This window comes from Cyprinus carpio, chromosome B2 (genome assembly GCF_018340385.1).
Source record: "Cyprinus carpio isolate SPL01 chromosome B2, ASM1834038v1, whole genome shotgun sequence".
NCBI lineage: Eukaryota > Metazoa > Chordata > Actinopteri > Cypriniformes > Cyprinidae > Cyprinus > Cyprinus carpio.
This window is the reverse complement of record NC_056598.1, coordinates 21603368-21624049: the sequence shown is the minus strand read 5'-3', so window position 1 is coordinate 21624049 and position 20682 is coordinate 21603368. Positions and strand designations below refer to the sequence as shown.

The window sequence follows — 20682 nt, the reverse complement described above, 5'->3', positions numbered from 1 at the left end:
CCACATTCCGCTGTTTGGATCATTCCGTCTCGAGGCCTGAGCGAGAGAAGGGAGTGTTTCCCGTCAGACACAGAAGTTTTACTAGTCCTAATAATTTCTGTCAGAACTCGAGTAATAAAATTTCAGACAGGACGATTCTACCTGTCTACGAGTCAACACTATTTTGGACCAAGGAATAGGTCCAGTTTTCTAATTCCGGTTGTTATTTTCCTTCTCGTTAGACGACAGCGGGCTAGCTTCATTAGCTAAGTTAGCTCGCTAGCAGGAGTACGGGGAGTTCATAATGCCCACGCTGCGGGATAGCACCATGTCCCACCCCGGAGAAAACCCGCACCAGGTCCGGGTAAAAGCTTACTACAGAGGGTGAGTAGCCAGTGAGACTCTGTGCTGTCCCTTTAGATGTTTCGATACACTTAAACTCTTATCTTGACCTCTTAATTGTGTGGTTTCGGGATATACACAAATAAATGATTAGCCAGCTAGCAAGCAGTGTTAGCTAATCCCCAAACAAAACTCTGGTGAAGTTGTCAAGTGAAACCAACTCAAGTTAAACAGCCGTTCATTAATTTCTTCCTCTATAGTTGGTCTTTCTTCCCGTCTCATGATAGTTCACGTAAACAAACTGATTGTATGTTTGTGTATTCTTTGTGAGTTGAGATAATTATGGCTTATGGTGTGATGTTTTCAGAGCTGCGCCTGCCTTGGAGCTAGATATGTCTACCTGTATATTATAACGTTTGCGTTCTCTGTCACATTTAGGTGGCTCTGTATAACAGTATAATTAATGGAAAACTACAGTCACATATACCTGTAATGAAATTCATTAAATGATATGTAAACAGTTTGTTCATGTGTTATGACCACGATATGTCGATCATCATATTATTTATGATGAAAATTTATGATCTGTTTCTAAACTTTCTATTTCTAAACCTATTTCTATATCTAAGTATATCCGTGAATTGTTAGCAGGATGGGACGTAAACGACCTGTGAATTTGTTTCTTAATCCATTTACTGTATAGGGAACAATTCTTGAGTTCCAATGAAAATATATAACTTTTATGTTTATTAAGGAGCACATTTTATGCATAACTGATTTCCAGTCAGATTTCCTTTCATGATGACATGTGTGCTTGTCATGCACTTGAAAAACTTGTATGACAAGTATCTTTTGCCAGACCTGTTGTTCTGTTCACACTCAGCATGATCGCTATTGTATGTGTGCAGCTGTCTTGGTGATTCAATCAGTTTCAGTCAGTTGCTGACAGGGCTCTAAACTGACTTTGTTTCTTAGGTGCACCATTACAAAAGTTAGGTGCACCCAAATTTTCGACCGCATCACATTTAACACCGCAGTTTTAAAGTTCACTTTTATTTTTAAATCGCTGTCCATATAGGCAATATTGACCGGTAAATGATTAACTAACAATCTGGTCAACATAAAGTTCTTTATTTGAAGCACAATTCTGCAAGAAAGGTAACTTACTGAAAAAGTGTTGGTGCTTAAAGTGCTTCACTGAGCTGAAATTTAAACTTAAAACATCTCAAGATAAATGAAATAAAAAAAAAAATCTAAATTAAGTGTTTTAAGGGTTTAAAACTGAACATCTCATGGCTCAGTGTCTGACTCCTGTGGCCTTCTTGATCTTTGGCCTTGGCTAAACCAGCTGGCCACACTCTCTCTAGCAGCAAAACAGTTCAAGCATATAACAATGTTTAAACGTTAGACCCAGATAAATGTGCGCTATATCCAAAAGTTTGTGCGGAGACGCTTCACGACATGGAGACGCCAGCGCGATTAGATACGCCATCATTTTTGCTCATAAAAGTAAGAGTAATACATCATTCGTAACTGCAAAGGGTCTTTTATTTGTGTGCACTCACAATATCAACAAAACGTTGTGCTTTTATAAAATAAAGAAAACAAACACTGGTCTTTAACAGGAGTACACAAATAAAACGAAAACAAAAAAAAACATAAACCAAATAAAAAAAAAACACACATACATAAAAAATAAAACAATAAAAAAAAATAAAACAAAACTTAAAAAAAAAAAACAAATCGAAAACAAAAACTCTTCGTAATCATAATCCGTAAGGATGCACTTCTCTCTAAAGGCGCATCTGAGGAGATGGTGAGTCAGGATCGGCAACTTCATCCTCGTGACACAGACTCAGAAAACACTAGTTTATTAGTAAATAATTAAAATATCTCCTTATTATTTCCCCCTGTCACATTTATGGTAATTACTTTTGCTGGTGCTTTGCGGCGAGCTTGAGCTTATTGCGTGTATTTGAACGCAGAACTGTTCAGCTGCGCTGCTGCTGCGGGACACTAAACACCGTCGAGCTGCTCTTGACAGTTGCGGTATTCCTGGGTGTGGACAGTTTTGAAACCCACCATTTGTCCCTGTATGTGTGTTCCCTTTTATTTCTGTTGTTTTTCAGCAGGTCATTTTAGCCAATATTTGAACCAATTTCAATGCCCTTGTTCTGTATCAACCTCTATTGTGGCCATGATGGAGGTGATCAGGGGTTGTTCCTTTGGTGCATGGAGGCCTTAATGGCATGTTTCTGCCTGAATTCAGTAGAGTCTTGAATAGAGTGAAGGACATCTTACTCGCTGCACCTTTTATCTTCCGTATGAATGCCCCTGAAGCCAGGCAAAGATGAAATTCACAGCTTTTATCCTCCTCCTCTTTTTTTTTCTCTGCTTCTCTTTCTGTCACTCATCTGTGTTTTTATTTTGGTCTTTCTTATGTGTGGCATGTCTTTAAGGGGATTTGACCTATATTGCAACTCATATCTGAATTTTTTAATGGATGTCAAATACAGAAGAGATGTTACTTCATGTCTTTATGTCTGCCTGATGTCATGGTCATCTGACTTAAAAATATAGTTCACAAAAGCTGAAAATTATTTATCCGTTCTCAGGTCATTCCAAACCTTTATGTCTGTCTTTCTTTCTTCTGTAATAGGGCTGTGCAATGTCAGTAACTGTTATTATTATTTTTCACAAAAATTGTAATCTTGATTATTAATCTCACAGTTGCAAAATTTCTTTTTTAGAATGTCAAAATGTTTGCATAAATCAAGTGAATGTCCACTCAAACACAGGGTTTGTTTTACCTCATATAGTTTCCTGATTTACTTTATTTTTTCCCTCTACATTCCAAAGACTGTTAAAAGCTTAAGATTTTTTTTTTCTCAAAGCTAATACATTTGAAATGCCTAGTATTAATTTAAAAAACTCAAAATTATTGTAATTAAACTCCAACATTCATGTTTGTCTGTTTCCAGATCAGTAGTGCTCTGATTGGGGGATTTAAACTCTTGACCCCTCATGAATGCTTGTAGAGGCTTGTTACAATGCAAGATAACAGAAATGTCCAATAAAAAATGTTTTGATGATGAAAGCAGGCCAATGTCGCAGGTGATTTTCTTCATTAATTGTAAAATATGATTAATCATGCAGCTCTATTTGAGTTTTTACACTGAGAAATTTCTTGGAATATCTTCTTTTATGTTTCAGAGAAAAAGAAAGTCATACAGGTTTAGAATGACATGAGTAAACGATGAAGGAATTTTCATTTTTGCGTGAACTATTCCTTTAATACACCCATTGTTTGCTTTAAATTCCTTGTGTATTTTTCACATTGACTTTAGTGTCCATGAGCTTGTTTACACCTCCATGTTCAGAAAATTGTGTGTGATGTTCTTGTAAGTCCTATTTGACAGTGGGAATGAATGTTTGAGCATTATGCTTTTATAAAAGGGAGTGTAAGCCAATCCATGTATGCCCTACGGAGGAATGTGGCTTCACTACCTCCTTACAATGATGCTGAGCTCTCGCAGGCTGCGTCTGTTCATGCTAAGAGAGTGGGTACAGTGTATTATGTGGCAGAATAATTTTTATATCATTCGTAAGAGGCAACAATAAGAGGATTTGTAAAAATTACCTAAAGCAGTTTTCTGATGCAGAGCTTATAGAATGTCAGAGATATGTATCACAGGAAGCACAGAGCTGCCCTTTAACATTCATACAGTATAATGGTCCTGGATCAGATAAAAGCAGCCTTGTGTTTTTCTGTCATAAGGTGGCGTGTGCACTCCCACTAGTCTCAACGGCCACCTGAAGGCTTGTGCGGGTCAGCGCATTGGCTCATAGACAGGAAGGACTCCCCTGCTGTCAATAATTAACCAAAACAGTGTGAACACAATAGCCAACAGAGGGAAAGAAGCTGCTAGTGTGCCTCCTACTTTGGGAATTTGCTAGTAATACAACACAGCTTCCCAGAAACTCAACGAATTACAGTCCCTGCTGTACTGTATTCGTCTTTTGGTCTTTTAACAACGGCGGATAGTGTTTTGAATAAATTTAGAGTTACCAAACACAAGGTTACAGAATATCTCCTTACATTTATGGTAAGCTTAAATAAAATATAGAATATTATTGAAATAAACTTGTAATGAATGTCACCTTTTTTCTGTTTTAGGGACATCATGATCACACATTTCGATCCCTCCATCTCCTATGAGGGGCTGTGCAGTGAGGTGCGGGACATGTGCTCCATGGACAATGACCAGCTCTTCACCATGAAATGGATTGATGAAGAAGGTTTGTCTTTTGTGTGTCATTTGTGTTTCTTTAATCTCTCTGGCATTATTTACACCTGGTATTAACATCTGTCCCTGATGAGCTGAGAAAATTGCCATTTACACCTGGTATTAACTTGCTTCTCCTGTGACAACTCGTGATTAGATTTCCTTAAAGAGAGACTCTGATTTCATGACTACACACAGGACTTAAACCAATGAGTGCCCATTTTTGCTCATTATCTTTATTTCCTACCTTTTGTTTTTTTCTTGAGTTGTTATATAACTTATAATGGGTTCTACTTAGGGATGCTCCGATCGATCGGACGGAGATCGGTATCGGCTGATAATCAAATTTTATGACTCGATCGGATACTCACTACACTTGGCCCATTTCACGAACCGATTGCAATTTGATGACGTCAACGCTTGAGGACGTACATGATGCATGGGGACATAAATGATTTGGCACCGCAGTCATGTCATCGCCTGTGTGGAAATGCAATGAAGTTTCAAGAAACAATGAAAAATTCACTATTTGTCATGTATGTTTTGCATGATGATATGATGAATGGATGGTTCATTTCAAACAACAGATTCAGTGACGTTAGAACTGATCTGCACCTCACTGCACACGTCTGTGGCGCGTTACAGCTCTACGGGAACCGAAGCTGATTGCGACCGCTCTAGTCAGTGCTTGTTTATACCGGCCAGCCACGGCACATATCTGAAGCTGCTCTACGTGCTGCTTGGCTAAAAATAATATTTTGTGAGTTGGCACAACATGTAGGACAGAACAAAAACTCGACAGATCTGTAAGGGATAACGGTAATATAATACGCTGCTCGTGAGCTGCTTTTAAATGAACATTTATTCATAAAAACAAAATATATTTTTTGGCAATTTTAGCCTACTCGATAGCAAAAACTCAGGCTTTACTTCTTTCAAACTTTATCTGGAATGTCACCGTTTCTGTCACTGCAAATTCCCTGAGCAGGTGAACACATACACACACACAAACACGAATGAAATCGTCTGTCTGATGAAAAGATGTCTTGTAAAAAATGTAGTTAATATTTGCATCATTTATGATTTATTTTATTCACCCGTGACCCACCCGGAAATAATCAAAATGCATTTTTTTATTACCCGACTCGCGGATTATCCACAGCACCCGTGGATATAACCGTGACTAAACTGTTTTGTTCTTTCAGTAGTTTAAATGTTTCTATTTCTTTTTTCCTCTTCAGTCTTAAATTGGACAGTATTAAACCTTATGAGTTACATCAGATACTCCATGTTGGAGTTTAAATGTTTCTATGTATTTTGTCCTCTCTTTAACATTGGACAATGTTAAACATCAAACTTCTCCAATTAGTTATTTTAGGAGTTGAAATGTTTGTTTGTTTTAATTAATTTTGTCCTTCTCAGACTAACATCAGACTTCTCAATTTTAGGAGATTAAATGTTTATGTTGTCCTCCACAGTTTACTATTGCATAATGTTTAAAGACTGCTCAATTTTGTTTGTATTTATTTTTGTCTTATATTAAGTATCCTGAGAATGTTATGCATAAACCCCATTTTAAAGGCATATTAAAATGTTCACTGTATAAGGAATAATTTTTGTGATTATTTGTATAAAATTATTACATATGTTATATAAAGCTTGAAGCATCAGAATCGACATTGGTATCGGCCGATCACCATGACAAGAAATCGGTATTCGGTGTCGGCTGCAAAAATCCCGATCGGAGCATCCCTAGGTCTACTGTCTTTTGTCACTTCGTGCCACACGTTTCCGTTGTAGACAGGGTGTGAGTTTTTAATGGGTTATATGATAACCCTGCTTGTTTTTAATGTTTTTATGAAATATCTGTATTGACTGCATGATCATATCATTGTATTTTTTACTGCCATATGAGCCGCGCATTGAGAAACACTGTCCTAGGCGCAACAGCGCTTACATTATAAATGCAGTATGGTCATTTTCATTTCTAAATACCTCCATTTGTGGTTTGAGTGATGACAAACATTTTTTGGACTCTGTTTGAAACTATATTTAGTGCTGTCCAGCTGTGATCAGATCCCCTGAGACAGATGCTAATACCAGGTTTAAATGTGGCCTCTCATTCTGTTCTTCTAACTGTCACCATAGCAACAAGCTTCCCCCTGCCATTCTTCTGAAACGTCTGCTTAATTTCCATCAGCATTTTATATATGACAAATGAACCCACTTTTGGTAGATTGCATTAAAGTCTGAAAATTACCCTGGACTCCACTGGCAGGAACAAAATGGATGGATTTTACATGAGGAATAAAGTGAATATGAACGCAGCGCACAGCAGGGAGCAGGTTTTACTCTGGAAAGATTGACTGTGCGATGATTAACTGCTGCATTAGTCATGCGAGATGGGAAATGGTGATGGGAGAATTTAACTACCAAAATCTTCACCATTCCACGCTGAGCCTAGAGTCACGCTGCTCATAAGCATAGCTGATCTGAGAGGGTCGTCATGACGAGCACTTAATCCCGTCTGTCTGCACAAGCCTTGGCATCGACGCCTGCTGTCACTCATTGCCTCCGCTGTGGTGTCTACACAAGTGGTGACTGTCGGTGCCACAGGCTGCTGTTTAGATGACAACAGGATTGACGTCAGCTTCGGACAACACCATAGACCCTGTTAGTAATTCATGGTGAAAAACAGGTTTTTGCATTATGCTCTCCCAAAATCAGTAGAATCACAAGCAGTGGCTTGTTTCTTGTCTCTTGCTCAGTCTTGCTTTATTTCTCTCACTCTCTCTGTTTCTCTTTACAGTGTCAAATATGTCGCTTATGCTGATGTCTTGGTAACGTTTTCTAGTGAGTGTTCACTGTGCTTGTCATTGTAGGAGATCCGTGCACCGTTTCTTCTCAGCTGGAGCTGGAGGAGGCCTTACGTCTCTATGAACTCAACAAAGACTCGGAGCTCATTATTCACGGTATGCAGGGATTTGGCTTTTGATGTCGGTGGGCTACGTATTATTTCGTACTCTGTGTCGTTCTATGGATTCTTGAAAGAATTATGACAGATGAAGCCTTACACCATGTGACAAAAAGGGTCCTATGAAATACTTTTGTTTTTTCCAAATTCTGTTAATAAGCAAAAAGGGATGTCTGATCAATTCAATTAATAAAACTTTGACAATTTAATAATTTATTTAAATGTTAATGACAGTAGTGGCCTGTGAATGTTTTATTTATTTATTTCAGAAATTCAGTGTTGTTGTTTTGAAATGTCTGCATAGATTTTTAGTTTAATACAGATTTAGTATCAAAAACATTCGTAATCAAATGAATGTATAAAACAGGTTTTTTTTAAGTGTAGTTTATCTTTTAAATTTTAATGAAATTTCATAAACAGGCAGGTTTGATGTTTAAATTAAAATATGAAAAATTGTGATATTTCTTAAAAATAATATTTTAATATGAAAAGTACATTCTACTCTACATTAGTAATATATTTTGCTTCTTAATTTCTTCAGAGTGAACTAAACTTTTATTGTGGAGGTTTGTAATGAAGACCTTTAAATTTCTGTGTTTATCTGACAATAGTTTTTATGATGAAATGCTTATTATGACTTGAACTCTGAGAGCAGTGCTGGAGATGTTCACATGGAGAGTCCTTATATAGAGACAACAGATGCTGAAAAGGCCACATGCACCACACATGCTTGAGTGTATGTAGTAGACAAGAACAGCTCATTCACACAAAGACAGACAAACCTGCAGAACAAACAAACTTCTTATTTAAATAGCACATTTTTGCTGTTTAATGGTCACAGACACTAACCTGCATTTCTGGCCACTTGGTTTCCATTTCAGTGGTTTTACGCTGGTTCAAAATTTTATACCTTTATACATCAAATATCTTCTGACTGGCTCTGATTGTGTCACATTACACAGCAGTTTTGCATTCAGCTTGTCGCTGGAAATTGTCACATCAGACACTGCCTTAGAGTCATAACAGCCATGTCTCCTTTGAAGCATGACATGTGACATGCAGTGTAGCAGGCTGCCGCTAATAAGCTCAGACCAAGCTCCACATTTTGATGTTCTGGCTTGGGTACATGTATTTATTTATTTATAACACACCCTACTGCACTATACAGGTCCTTAGATCATTAGTGGACAGGAGAGATAGGATTGAGGGTGTGATTGACAGAGATACATTGTTCTGCCTGCTGTGTGAGTTAATTAGTCATGCTGAGGAGGAGACGTCTGGCCACAAGGGCTTTCAGAAAAAGACCCCAACCAACTGTCCGTCAATAGTCACTCTCCACACCAGCTGACCTCGCAGGCCTGGACAGACTCTGTTTCTTGACCCCAAAATCCTTATCCACTGTCAAATGAGGGGAGGTCACAGAGAGGTCGTTCAGGAAATGTTTGTCAGTGCTTTTTTTTTCACAGTCTCTCTCTCTCCACAGTGTTTCCTTGTATCCCTGAGAAGCCTGGCATGCCCTGTCCTGGAGAAGACAGTATGTTCATATTGTCATTTATGGTCATTTAGATCATAATGTTTTGTTTTGTTTTTTTGGCTTTTTTTGCCCTTTATATTGCTGGAAGGCATGCATTTGGTTATAATGATGGTAATTAGTAGGTTTAATTCATGCTTTAATGTCATACTCAGAGTCCATATACCGTCGCGGAGCTCGGCGCTGGAGGAAACTCTACTATGCCAGTGGACATGCGTTTCAGGCCAAACGTTTTAACAGGGTACAAACATGCTCTTTTTTTATTTCTGAAACTGGCTATGTTACTTAATTTGTCTGAATTATGTGCACATGCCTTCAGTATAGTTTATTGTTCCTGTTCCTGTGTTTTCTGTTGTGTACAGCGTGCTCATTGTGCCATCTGCACAGATCGTATCTGGGGCCTAGGCAGGCAGGGATACAAGTGCATAAACTGTAAACTGCTGGTCCATAAGAAATGCCATAAACTGGTCACAGTGGAGTGTGGTAGACAGGTAATACAGGTGAGACATTAGTAAGTCCACATGGAATCTGCATGCTTCTTTCACTTTTTTTTTTTTTTTTTTTTTTGTGAAGTAAATATAAAATAGATTAGACATTCTTAATGGTAGCTTAATGTATAACCAGATATGCCAGATATTTAATAAATAGACATGCAAGGAATGGAAAACTTTAAATGTTCGGTTTTTCTTATAGACCCTTCATGTTGGACATGTATTTTCTGCTAATAACACTATGAATTTCAGTCTGTCTTTATTTTTGACCTTTGTACAATTTTTCTAGGACCCGATGATTGGAAGAATCGATCCAGGGTCCACTCCATCAGAGCACGCTGATCAAGGTACTATAAACGCTCATCTATTTTTGTCAAGCTCTTCACATGCACTTATCATTATATATCTATCAAGTGTGTTTATTACATTTTCCTCACTTCTTTGGGCTTGAATAGCAGAGTAATACTTGTATAAAATCAATTTTCTGGAAAGAATGTGAGATTTTGAGATTTTCTATTAAACTTGAAATCACTTTTTTAAAAATAATTTTCTGTTAAGGCTTTCCATCTGAGTTTAAATAATTCTGCCTGGGGTCACATAATAATCAACCTTTTGTACCTTGCTCAGACCTTTCAAAAACCAGTTTCAGAATTTCATTAATCAGATATACATTTCTGAACCTGAACTGAAAAATGTCCCCGATTCCAATGATAACCTGGTAACTACATAAACATTCTACCCAGAGATCCAGTTGCAAAAATTGAGTTTTGTTAGCAAAGTCACTAACTAAAAAGTAACTTGTAATGCAGAGGTGTTAAACAGCGTTCATCTGAGTTATTGCATTCATTAAGTGACTAAATTGATTCACAAAGATCTATAGTGGCTCATTGATGCCACTGGTTTTCATCTTGAGGGGTTTTAAATGACTGGATGGGCTAAGCCGATGTTTCCCTTTAGTAATTAGGCATGTGCTTGCACTGAAACAGATTGATGCAGTGAGCAGCCTACAGGCGTGAGTCTTCTCACAAGATTACGCTTGTTTGTTGAAATTAATGATGTGAACAGCTCATGTTTTTAGTTACAGTGCTGGTCAAATAAATTTCAATTCCCCTGTTTTTTCAAAGTGCTTTATTTATCAAAGTGCCTGGTTTGGCTTAGAGGCTTGTGATTTAGTTTTTTGTGAGTATATTAATGAATAATGCCCACCTGTTTCACTTTGTTGTTTTCTAGTTCTAGACAAAAAGAACTCAACGGAAAGTATCAATCATGAGGGAGAGGAGCATGAGGTAAGACATGCTTTGGCCTTGTTTACTCCTGGTTTCATCATCCGTCTCAGTTGATCCATTCACAAGTAGTAAATGCTGCTTCTCACGAACTCCATCTCTGCAAGTGCTGTGAGCTTAAGTCGCTTTTAATGTGCATTGAAAATGTGACAAGCCAGCCATCTTCCCCTTTTGTTTATAAATCTGTTGTCAACAAAAGAGAAGCTTTACGGTCTCCCTGTAGCTTTATGCCAGAATAAAATCTCTATAGTTTAAAGTTTAAAAGCAAGGTAGGACAGACAACCATAAATATTAATACTGTAATTTTACTGTTCTGTAAAATAAAATAATAAGGATTATTATTAATATTATTATTTCATACGCTTTCTTTACAGTACTATAATATTATTGCAATAGTAATTTATTACTTTTTACTAGTAGTTTTACTATTCATTACTTATTACTAGTAAAATATTACTTTGAATAATAACAAATGTTGTTGATGTTATTATTTTATAGTTGTATTGAATGGGTGAAAAGGGTGTTCTTTTTTTATCCTTAGCTGGTCACTTGCATGTTGATCTCTCAGATGCTCCAGGGCAGATAAGCATTTACACTACAAATGCAATGAACACAAATGTGTTTTTTCAATGCGGTATAATCAGACAACAACGTGTTTTTAGCAATTTCCGCTTGTTGATCCAGTTGGTCAAAATAAATGTTAGTAGTACCAGGTGTAAATGGCACCATTATGAATATTTCATTTGATTACATGAGCTTTCAGCAGTCCATTCCCAGACAGATGATCAGGCTGAAGATGTCACTCAGGGAAAGGGATGGGGGTGTGCACAAGGTTCATTCGGGCTGTATTGATTTCCTTTAGTGGAGCTAATAAAGTAACCTTCTATCAGGGTCATTAGAATCTGATTAAGGGCACATGCTCCTGTAGCTCTGTTGCAGTCATGGGAAATCATGCAGAGGGAAAGGACAGGGAAGAGATATAAACCAGAGAGAGGAGATTGATTATTTATATACATATTAGGACTGTCAAGTGATTAACATTTTTAATCTTATTGATTACATGATGTGCTGTTTAATTAATTGCAGATTAACTCATCAGTTTGGGCAGAAATTTTATATACTTAATATAAGGATTCTTAATAGCCATGATTTGTGGCATAAAAGAAAAATGGATGATTTTGACCCATACAATGTATTGTTGGCTATTGCTGCAAATATTCCTGTGCAACTTATGTCTGGTTTTGTGGTCTAGTGTCACATATGATCTTGCTAAACTGTCACATGATATAAATATAAGACAAAACCCCTACAGGGGCATTGTTTGCCCTTATATCTGGAATTTTAGGGGCATATAACAGCATTTAAATTTTCTACACCACATAACTTCTATATAAATGTGTATATAAATATAAATAAATAAAAGATGTTGGTGGTTTAATATTCTCTTTGTCCATCCCTCAGGCTGTGGGCAGTCGGTACTCAGGGAAGGCTGTGTCCAGTTTGGGGCTAAAAGACTTTGACCTGCTCCGAGTGATTGGCAGGGGCAGCTACGCCAAGGTGCTGCTGGTGCGTCTCAAAAAGACAGAGCGCATCTACGCCATGAAGGTGGTGAAGAAGGAGCTGGTGAACGATGACGAGGTGACATTTCATACATTGGAAATGTGCAAAGATGCCACTGATATATTGTTAGATAAATTATTTATATAAATCAGATTGCATCCATACCAAGCTCAAACGAACTACATCCCAGACCTTGTCACACCCAATGTTGGGCAGTAACGCATTACTTAGTAACACGTTAATGTCATTTGATTATTTTTTTAGTAACTGAGTAATTTAATTCGTTATAATTTTCAAAATAGTAATTAGAGTATAGTTACAAGCCGAGGTTTCTATACGTTACTGCCACGTTACATTGCTGACAGAATGCAGTGTTTTTTAATCTAGAGATTTTAAAAAGGATGTAGCACACGCGCTGTCGAGTCAAGTGCATTCAGTGGATTAGAGACCTGCTCCCGCGAGACCTGACGCAACAGTGTGCAGCACGGAAGAAGACTTGATAGGCGAGTGCAGAGACTTGTGTGTGTGCGGGATGTGGGAGAATAAAGTGATTTACGGGACTCATGCAAAACAGAAATATCTAAAAATAAAATATCTAAAGCAAATAAATTGTTATTCATCTATTGCACAAAAGCAACATGAACTAATATAAAATATAAACGAATAACAGCCACAAACGTATACAGAGTTTCTATTTAGGCTAAAACACGTGTTTGCAGCGTTGCGCAATGCAGTCCTGAAACTTACGTGCTCATGAATACTCTAACACACGAATTGTAGACATTATGAAAGATTCATCATGCATATATTTATTTTGTTATAACAGAGATTGCGATGAACTGAGATGTCTTTTAGAGATTATAAATGCAGCGCTCTTTGCTGGCATTCTGTCAAACCATGCACGCAGCAGCCGCTTGCTTTAATAAAAAAAAAACAGTTTCTGTGAATGTAGATGCTTTAATAACAAATATTTATCGTGAGTGTATATGCTGGGATTTCATAAATTTCAGGGAGAAAAAAGTAACGTTACTAGTAATGTTACTAATTACTTTTGAAATAAAGTAATCAGAACAGTAGCATGATTACTTTTAAAAGGAGTAATCAGTAATTTGATTACATTTTCAGAGTAACTTGCCCAACACTGGTCTCACCCAACTCTGTGCTCCAGGTTGAAAGCATTCTTGACACTTCACAACTTGAAATATTTCTTGTCACACTAAATTACTGAACAACTCAACAATTTGAGCTATTTGAGTCTTGACTGCAGAATAAAACAAGCAAAGATCTGCCTCCGGCTCTAATCTTTCCAGGATGTGTTGAAGTACACATACAGATGACTAGATGTTGATGAAGTGGGCATTTAACGTTGATTAGATGCACTTAAGCCTTGTGTGATGAATTGACAGCAGCAGCTGATGGTCAATAATGTCAGCTGCGCTCTATTCGACCACACAGTGCTTCTTTAACCGAGTCTCACGGTCAGAGGTATTTTTACCAGGCTGTCAATGAAAGGTCCTAGTTTTTCACTCTGTATCTGTCCATTGTGAGTCTCCTCACATCCAGGAGCAGCTCCTTGGGAAGACCTGGTGGCCCCGTCTTTTAAACCTTTATCAGTTTTCAGCCTTGTGAGGCGCTTCTACTCGATACAGTCCTGAATGTCCTTCCAAATGTTTCCCCTACTGACAGAAAGAATGCTCTGCTTTTCAATGGGAGATTGATTTTTGTGTGTATGTGTGTGTTTGTTCTTCTCTTTCTTGTTTTTCAGGATATTGACTGGGTTCAAACAGAAAAGCATGTGTTTGAGCAGGCTTCCAACCATCCCTTCTTGGTGGGACTTCATTCCTGCTTCCAGACAGAGAGCAGGTCTGTCCATACTCACTCTTTTTATGCAAACATACTAGTATAAGACGTAGTGACAAGGAATAACTTGTATAAAAAAATTAAAGTGATGCTCTTATATTAGTCCTCAGGCCATTCTTATAGTTGAGCCCCCTTCAGTTTAGTGTAAACTGATGATTATGTCTTTCACAGGCTATTCTTTGTGATCGAATATGTGAATGGAGGGGATCTAATGTTCCACATGCAGCGACAGAGAAAACTTCCAGAAGAGCATGCCAGGTATGAGGATGTGAGCTGTCTAACAGTAACATGGTTCAGTGTTAATGAACAGCCTGAGCAGGGTTGGAGTTAACTTCAGTCTGAATGACACACCACAGGAACAGAAACACAAATGAGGTCACTAACATTTTTCTCTTGTTCTTTGTACTGGCAGGTTTTACTCAGCAGAGATCAGTCTTGCCTTGAACTACCTCCATGAGCGTGGCATCATTTACAGGGACCTGAAGCTGGACAACGTTCTGCTGGAGTCAGAGGGACACATCAAACTCACTGATTACGGCATGTGTAAGGTACGTCTGAATATGTTCCTTGACTCAGTTGATTAAGTGCCATTTTGATTAAGCCATATCTGCTGACAAGAATATACTTGAATATCATACAAACGTTGCTTATCATTCATCAACCTCAAATATGGCTTTATCATTGAAACATTTTAGTAGTAGCAACTTTACACGGCCGTTTGCTGTAATGTTAACCTAGATAAATGTGCTTTATTAGGTGCACTTTATAATATATGCAATAGTTTGTGTGGAGTGTGGAAGCTACTTTTATTTATATAAGCACACAATTATCAACAAGATGCTGTGCTTTCGTAAAATAAAGAGAACAAACAGGACGCCATTTCTGCCATCCGTGCTGGACTGCAGTAAAACTCAGCATATAGGCTACTTGAGCTGAGAAATATATCTACAAAAAGCTTGATATTTTTCCCAACACATGGTCAATACTTTTGCTGGCAAGTTATTTGTGCACTTGAGTGCAAAGAGGCTATATATTAAAGGCTCCTTATGGTTTAGTTCCCCATCCCCCAGTATATATTTAATTTACTTAAATAATATAAATGTGTGATTAGTCGACTAGAAAAATATTTTAGTCGTGGGCAGCCCTAATATTAAATTTGCCTGTGTTATATTTATCTCATATTCACAGTGTACTATATGTAAAATCAACATTACCTGCTTTTTATTTGTGAAAATAATTCCCAGTGTACACAAACTTACCATGTTACTAAATGCCATGTTACCATGTTACTAAACACTGCTGGTTACAGTTTTTACTTCCATTTTATTTAAAAAAAAAAAAAAAAAATCAACCAGTAGTCATATTGTGTGCCTGAGTGTTTCTTTGGTTTCAATATTCATCTCTTATGCAGGAGGGACTGAGACCAGGGGACACAACCAGCACTTTCTGTGGAACCCCCAATTACATTGCACCTGAGATTCTGAGAGGAGAAGACTACGGTAAGCACAGTTCACACACAGACAAACCTCTACGCTAGTGCACAGTGCTTAATCCATTTATTGCTATTAGTGTCGACTTTTGAGGTTTATGTCAGTGCTAAGCTTCCCATTTTAGAGGCTCAGGATGATACATGTGCAACTTTGTGTGTGCGTGTTTTCTTTACAGGTTTCAGTGTGGACTGGTGGGCACTGGGCGTCCTGATGTTTGAGATGATGGCTGGGAGGTCACCCTTTGACATAGTAGGCAGCTCTGATAACCCAGACCAAAACACAGAAGATTATCTTTTCCAAGGTACGTGAGAACAAGCATACGTGTTTCAAAAAAGGTGTTCAGTATCTCTCAGTATATCCCATTCATTTTTTCTCTTCCTCATTTGCAGTAATTTTGGAGAAGCAGATCAGAATTCCTAGATCGTTATCGGTTAAAGCCGCTAGCGTGCTGAAAGGATTCCTCAACAAGGTAAAGCAGACCAGACAGATCAATGTTAATATCCTTTTGTCACATGGACCTGTTATAGAGTGGTCATAATTATTGTTACAAATCTCTTTCGTTACTTTTTTGTAGGAGCCAAAGGAACGCCTCGGATGTCACCCTCAGACAGGCTTTGCAGACATCATGGCCCATCCTTTTTTCCGAAATGTAGACTGGGATCTTGTGAGTCACCGCTATCTCTGTTTTCTTTATCTGACTTATTGGATGTTTTGACTCGAGCCCGCAGCGGAAGCATGAGTCATTCGCTGTAGCCTGACGCTAGTGAAACTAAACAGAGGACTTACTGGAGCCTGAAGAACTATTTAGTGCTGTTTATGACCTTGAGTAACCATCCATTTGATTACTTATTCCTGTAATGTGACGTTAGCACTATTACCACTTCAAATATAATTTCAGGAACAGCTTTAACAGTAGTCAATATTTACACCTGTATTTTTTCCACACCTGCTGTTTGTTATATATTTATGCAATGTTTCCCACAGGTTTTTGTTAGTCTTTAGGATGTGGTTCTACAATTTTACTAGTTTATTATTATCTTCATCATCAATTAGACAGTAATAGACAGCATAAGGTTTTGAAATGGCATGAGTGTGACTAAATGATTATAAAATGTTCATTTTTTTTCTAAAACCATCCTTAAATTTTTTCTGCATTTCCTGATTTAAATAATCATTGGATAGGAATCTACATATTTTTTACACATTCATTTTATGAATTCTTATCAAATACTCAAATAATCTAAATAATCTAGCAGACGAGAAGTGACCCTTTTGGTAGTTCATGGCTGTATCATGACATGAACTATCATGTGTAAGGGCAGTGATTTAATGAAGGTGATAAGGTGTCAAATCATTGATTTTTCTGGTCTGAGGTTGTGAGAGTGAACTGTATCATGTGTGAGGCAGGTTTAAATGATGTCAAACCAGCAGACGAGACTCAGACGAACACAGTGACCTCTTGTCCCTGTTTGGTCTGGGTGAACACACACACATGCACAAAGTGGCGGTCAGGCAGTTTGAAGGGCTCAGATTGCACTTTCTACTCAGACAGGATGCAGCGCCCAAGTCGGCCTGCAGGGGGAGAAGATCCTGACCTTGCAGCCCTGAGAAGGCCAAACTAATAGCAGCACTGAACAAACCCTGGAAAGGATTGGTTTGCTTAAACATAGGATTGAATCCTAGCTGAGATTGCTCTTCAGTGGTTTTTGGAGAAAACAAGAAAAAAACCGTACTGACCCCAAACGTTTGACCAGTGGTATATTGTTACAAAGCATTTCTGTTTTTAAATAACTGCTGTTCTTTTTAATTTTTTTATTCCTCAAAGAATCCTGAAAAAAACAGTTTCAAGGGTCCCAAAAAATGTTAAGCAGCTTGATATGTTCTTGACATATGAACATATTAGAATGATTTCTTAAGGATCACGTGACTCAAGACTGTAGTGATTTCTGAGGAAAATTCAGCTTTGCCATCACAGGAATATAAATTATATGTGAAGTATATTAAAACAGAGAGCTGGTATTTTAAATTGCAATAATATTTCACAATATTGCTGTTTTTACTGTATATGTTAACAAATAAATGCAGCCTTGATAAGCATGACTTTTTTTTATAACATTTTTTTAATAGTACTCATTCCATTCTTTTAAAACCAGTGCCATATGTAATTTCTGGTTCATATTTAGTAATTAATGTGAGCACTGCGTGCTGAAGTGCGAGACTGTTTTATGACACAGTCGTAGTCATTAATTGACTCATGTTAACTGTATTTCAGATGGAGCAGAAGCAAGTGGTTCCGCCCTTCAAGCCCAACATCTCCGGCGAGTTTGGGTTGGATAACTTTGATGCCCAGTTCACCAATGAGCCCATTCAGCTCACGCCTGACGATGAGTGAGTGTCTGTTCACGTGTATCGGTCTGTGTCACGCCTCAGACCTCAGGCACCATTAATCTGCTTCAGATCTTTACCACAGCAATGCAGGTTTCATCAGGAAGTACTATCAAATTTACAACCCCTGATGACACATTATACAGGATTCCCTCGTTTCCAAATATCTCTGTTTTCCAGGAATACGTTTTACAGCCTGAGCTCTGTTTGAAAGCCGTAGTGAGTTAATACTGATTGATTGTGTCTTTGTCTCCCTCCCAGTGATGCTGTAAAGAAGATCGACCAGTCTGAGTTTGAGGGCTTTGAGTACATCAACCCTCTGCTGATGTCTGCGGAGGAGTGTGTGTGAACGGCCTTGCCTGTTTCTGTTATGTGCATATCATCGCTGCCTTTATTTGCATGGTCGCATACAATCAGAAAGGAAACAACAACCTGACTTCATTTTGTTGGGACCAGATGAATCATTAACTTTGCCAAACCTCTTTCACTTTCTGCCATTTGTAACCACTAGTCCTTAAGTCCATTTTTTTCTTATTTTTGTATCATGTAAATCAGCACTGATGAAATTTATCGGTGCCTTTGTGCGTCGACCAACATAGTTGGAATGCCAGTTTTGGATAACTGAACACTCTGCAAACTAAAGGAAAAGAATGACTGTGATGGTACGCAGGACCACCTAATGGTTATGATGTCTGATACACATTTTATTTGTACATATTAAAGAGAATCCATTGAGCATATATAGTAAGCCATTTTTAAAATCTATACCACGTGGGATATTCTTGAAGACTTTCTTATTATCTGTTCTGCCTCTCCTCAGAAAAAAAAAAAGTGTAGCGTAAGGAAGAAAAACTTTATACTTTGTTTTATTGTTATTTTTTATTTAAGAATACTGTCATCCATATAGAATGTGCACAGTGTATTGAATCAAGAAGTCGTTTTACAATGATTGGGCATGTGGCCTCGCTTTAGATCAAAGTGGGTATCAAACTTGTAAGAATGGAGCTGCGAACACTAATGAACACTTTTGTAAATACTGACAAACTGTGAATGGAGAAGTTTTCTGTATAGAGAGGGGAAGGAGGGAGAAAATAGACGTGAAATACAACAGCTTTCTTCAACACAGGACCAAAATAAGACACTAAAGTGAGTATGTTCCTGTCAGTGCTCTCCATAGAGACGAGGTAAAAGTGTTTTTACTCTTTAACAGCTGCATGTGTAAAGTACTTCTCACTTTTTTCTTTATTTCTTGCTTTTTGTGTTAAATGTGATGCATTGTCTTTCTGGTTATGATATTCCGTTTATATACTTTTTACACTGAGCATCAATGCACGTGAGTTTGTTGTTTCTCATTACAGTCACAGAAAAGCTTTTTTTTGTGTGTGTGTGTTAATTTGGTCCCTTTGGGGGATTTCTAGTCAGATCAGATGCTTGATGTACTAAGGCGCCCTGGATTGTGTTTACCCTTCACAGCCCCATCAATAGCGCCCAGCTCTTCAGGTGGAGTGTTTTGAAAACAGATCATGTCTGGACGCATTATTGTTTGTGGGTGTTACACTGAAAGGACCTTTGACAATAATGACCAAATGATGACATTAAACACAGCAGCACCCTCTCTCATTCCTCACCGTGCACGTATCAACTCGCTTATATTTTCACAGATGTTCACACTGGTTTTGAGCTGCGAGGAACTCGTTAGCAACCCAGCGTTATAAATGATTGAATCGCTTAAAGCCCTCAATGCATTCCCAGAAAAAAGTAAACGATGTGCTAATATGCTTTAAAGAAGCATCAGGGGGCTGAAGTGGACCTTTTTTTTTTTTTTTTTTTGGATGTTCTGAAAACACTATCAACTGACTGGAATAAACTGTACCCCTTTTTGTTAACACCTAATTAAAGTATTTAAGGAAAACTCAAAATCTCTCAAGTGTCAATGCAGTTTGTTTTGTTGTGAATGGATGAAATTCATATTTAACTATTTGTAATGAATTTCCTGTGCAAAAATTTTATTGCATAAAATGAATAACTGTTCTTAAAAACATTGGTGCGTTTTATTTGATGAAATATCTGTTCAATAAAACCGAGTTATTTTTTTTGTAACCGCAGTATCACAATGATTAAGAAAGTGAACATTTGTCATCTCGAGCTAGTTCGTTATGTATACAGTATATCTTGTTTCATATTTAATGTCAGTACCAATCTTGCAAGTGACAAAATACGCATTTGTAGACTAAACAAATGAAGTTCCTACATCAATTACACCATTGCTGTAAATTTCTTTGTGCTTCAACCTCTGCATCAAATAATAATCTTTTTTTATCTGATATGTTAAAAGTGTAACACAGTGATGTGAACCGGTGGCCTCCATGCATACATAATCTGACTTCAGAGTTTAAAAAATTTAAATCCACTTCCTGTGATTTAAATAAACATATGTATAACATGCCTGTGTGTGGAGCTGCACCTTGTTGGCCAGATGGTTGAGGACCTTGCCTCACGTG

At 37.7% G+C, this 20682-nt stretch overlaps 1 protein-coding gene across 1 annotated transcript; it reads left to right on the top strand.

Moving 5' to 3' along the window:
- The first annotated feature begins 12 nt into the window (after positions 1–12).
- LOC109102865 (protein kinase C, iota) lies at positions 13–20103 on the top strand. The gene is made up of 18 exons (XM_019116211.2): positions 13–363; positions 4499–4620; positions 7490–7579; positions 9065–9115; positions 9268–9353; positions 9475–9612; positions 9893–9950; positions 10834–10889; positions 12348–12524; positions 14212–14309; positions 14478–14564; positions 14719–14854; positions 15718–15805; positions 15972–16097; positions 16186–16265; positions 16371–16460; positions 18069–18184; positions 18443–20103. The coding sequence occupies exons 1-18, from the start codon at positions 284–286 to the stop codon at positions 18528–18530; spliced, it is 1767 nt and encodes a 588-aa protein (XP_018971756.1). The 5' UTR covers positions 13–283; the 3' UTR covers positions 18531–20103.
- The last annotated feature ends 579 nt before the right edge of the window (positions 20104–20682 follow it).

What these genes read in the sequence shown, in the direction of transcription:
- LOC109102865 (XM_019116211.2), top strand. Translation starts at nt 284, where the DNA reads ATGCCCACGCTGCGGGATAGCACCATGTCCCACCCCGGAGAAAACCCG. An exon ending in GCCCTGTCCTGGAGAAGACA is followed by an intron (nt 9,116 to 9,267) that starts GTATGTTCATAT and finishes TGTCATACTCAG; the next exon opens with AGTCCATATACCGTCGCGGA. An exon ending in GTGGTAGACAGGTAATACAG is followed by an intron (nt 9,613 to 9,892) that starts GTGAGACATTAG and finishes CAATTTTTCTAG; the next exon opens with GACCCGATGATTGGAAGAAT.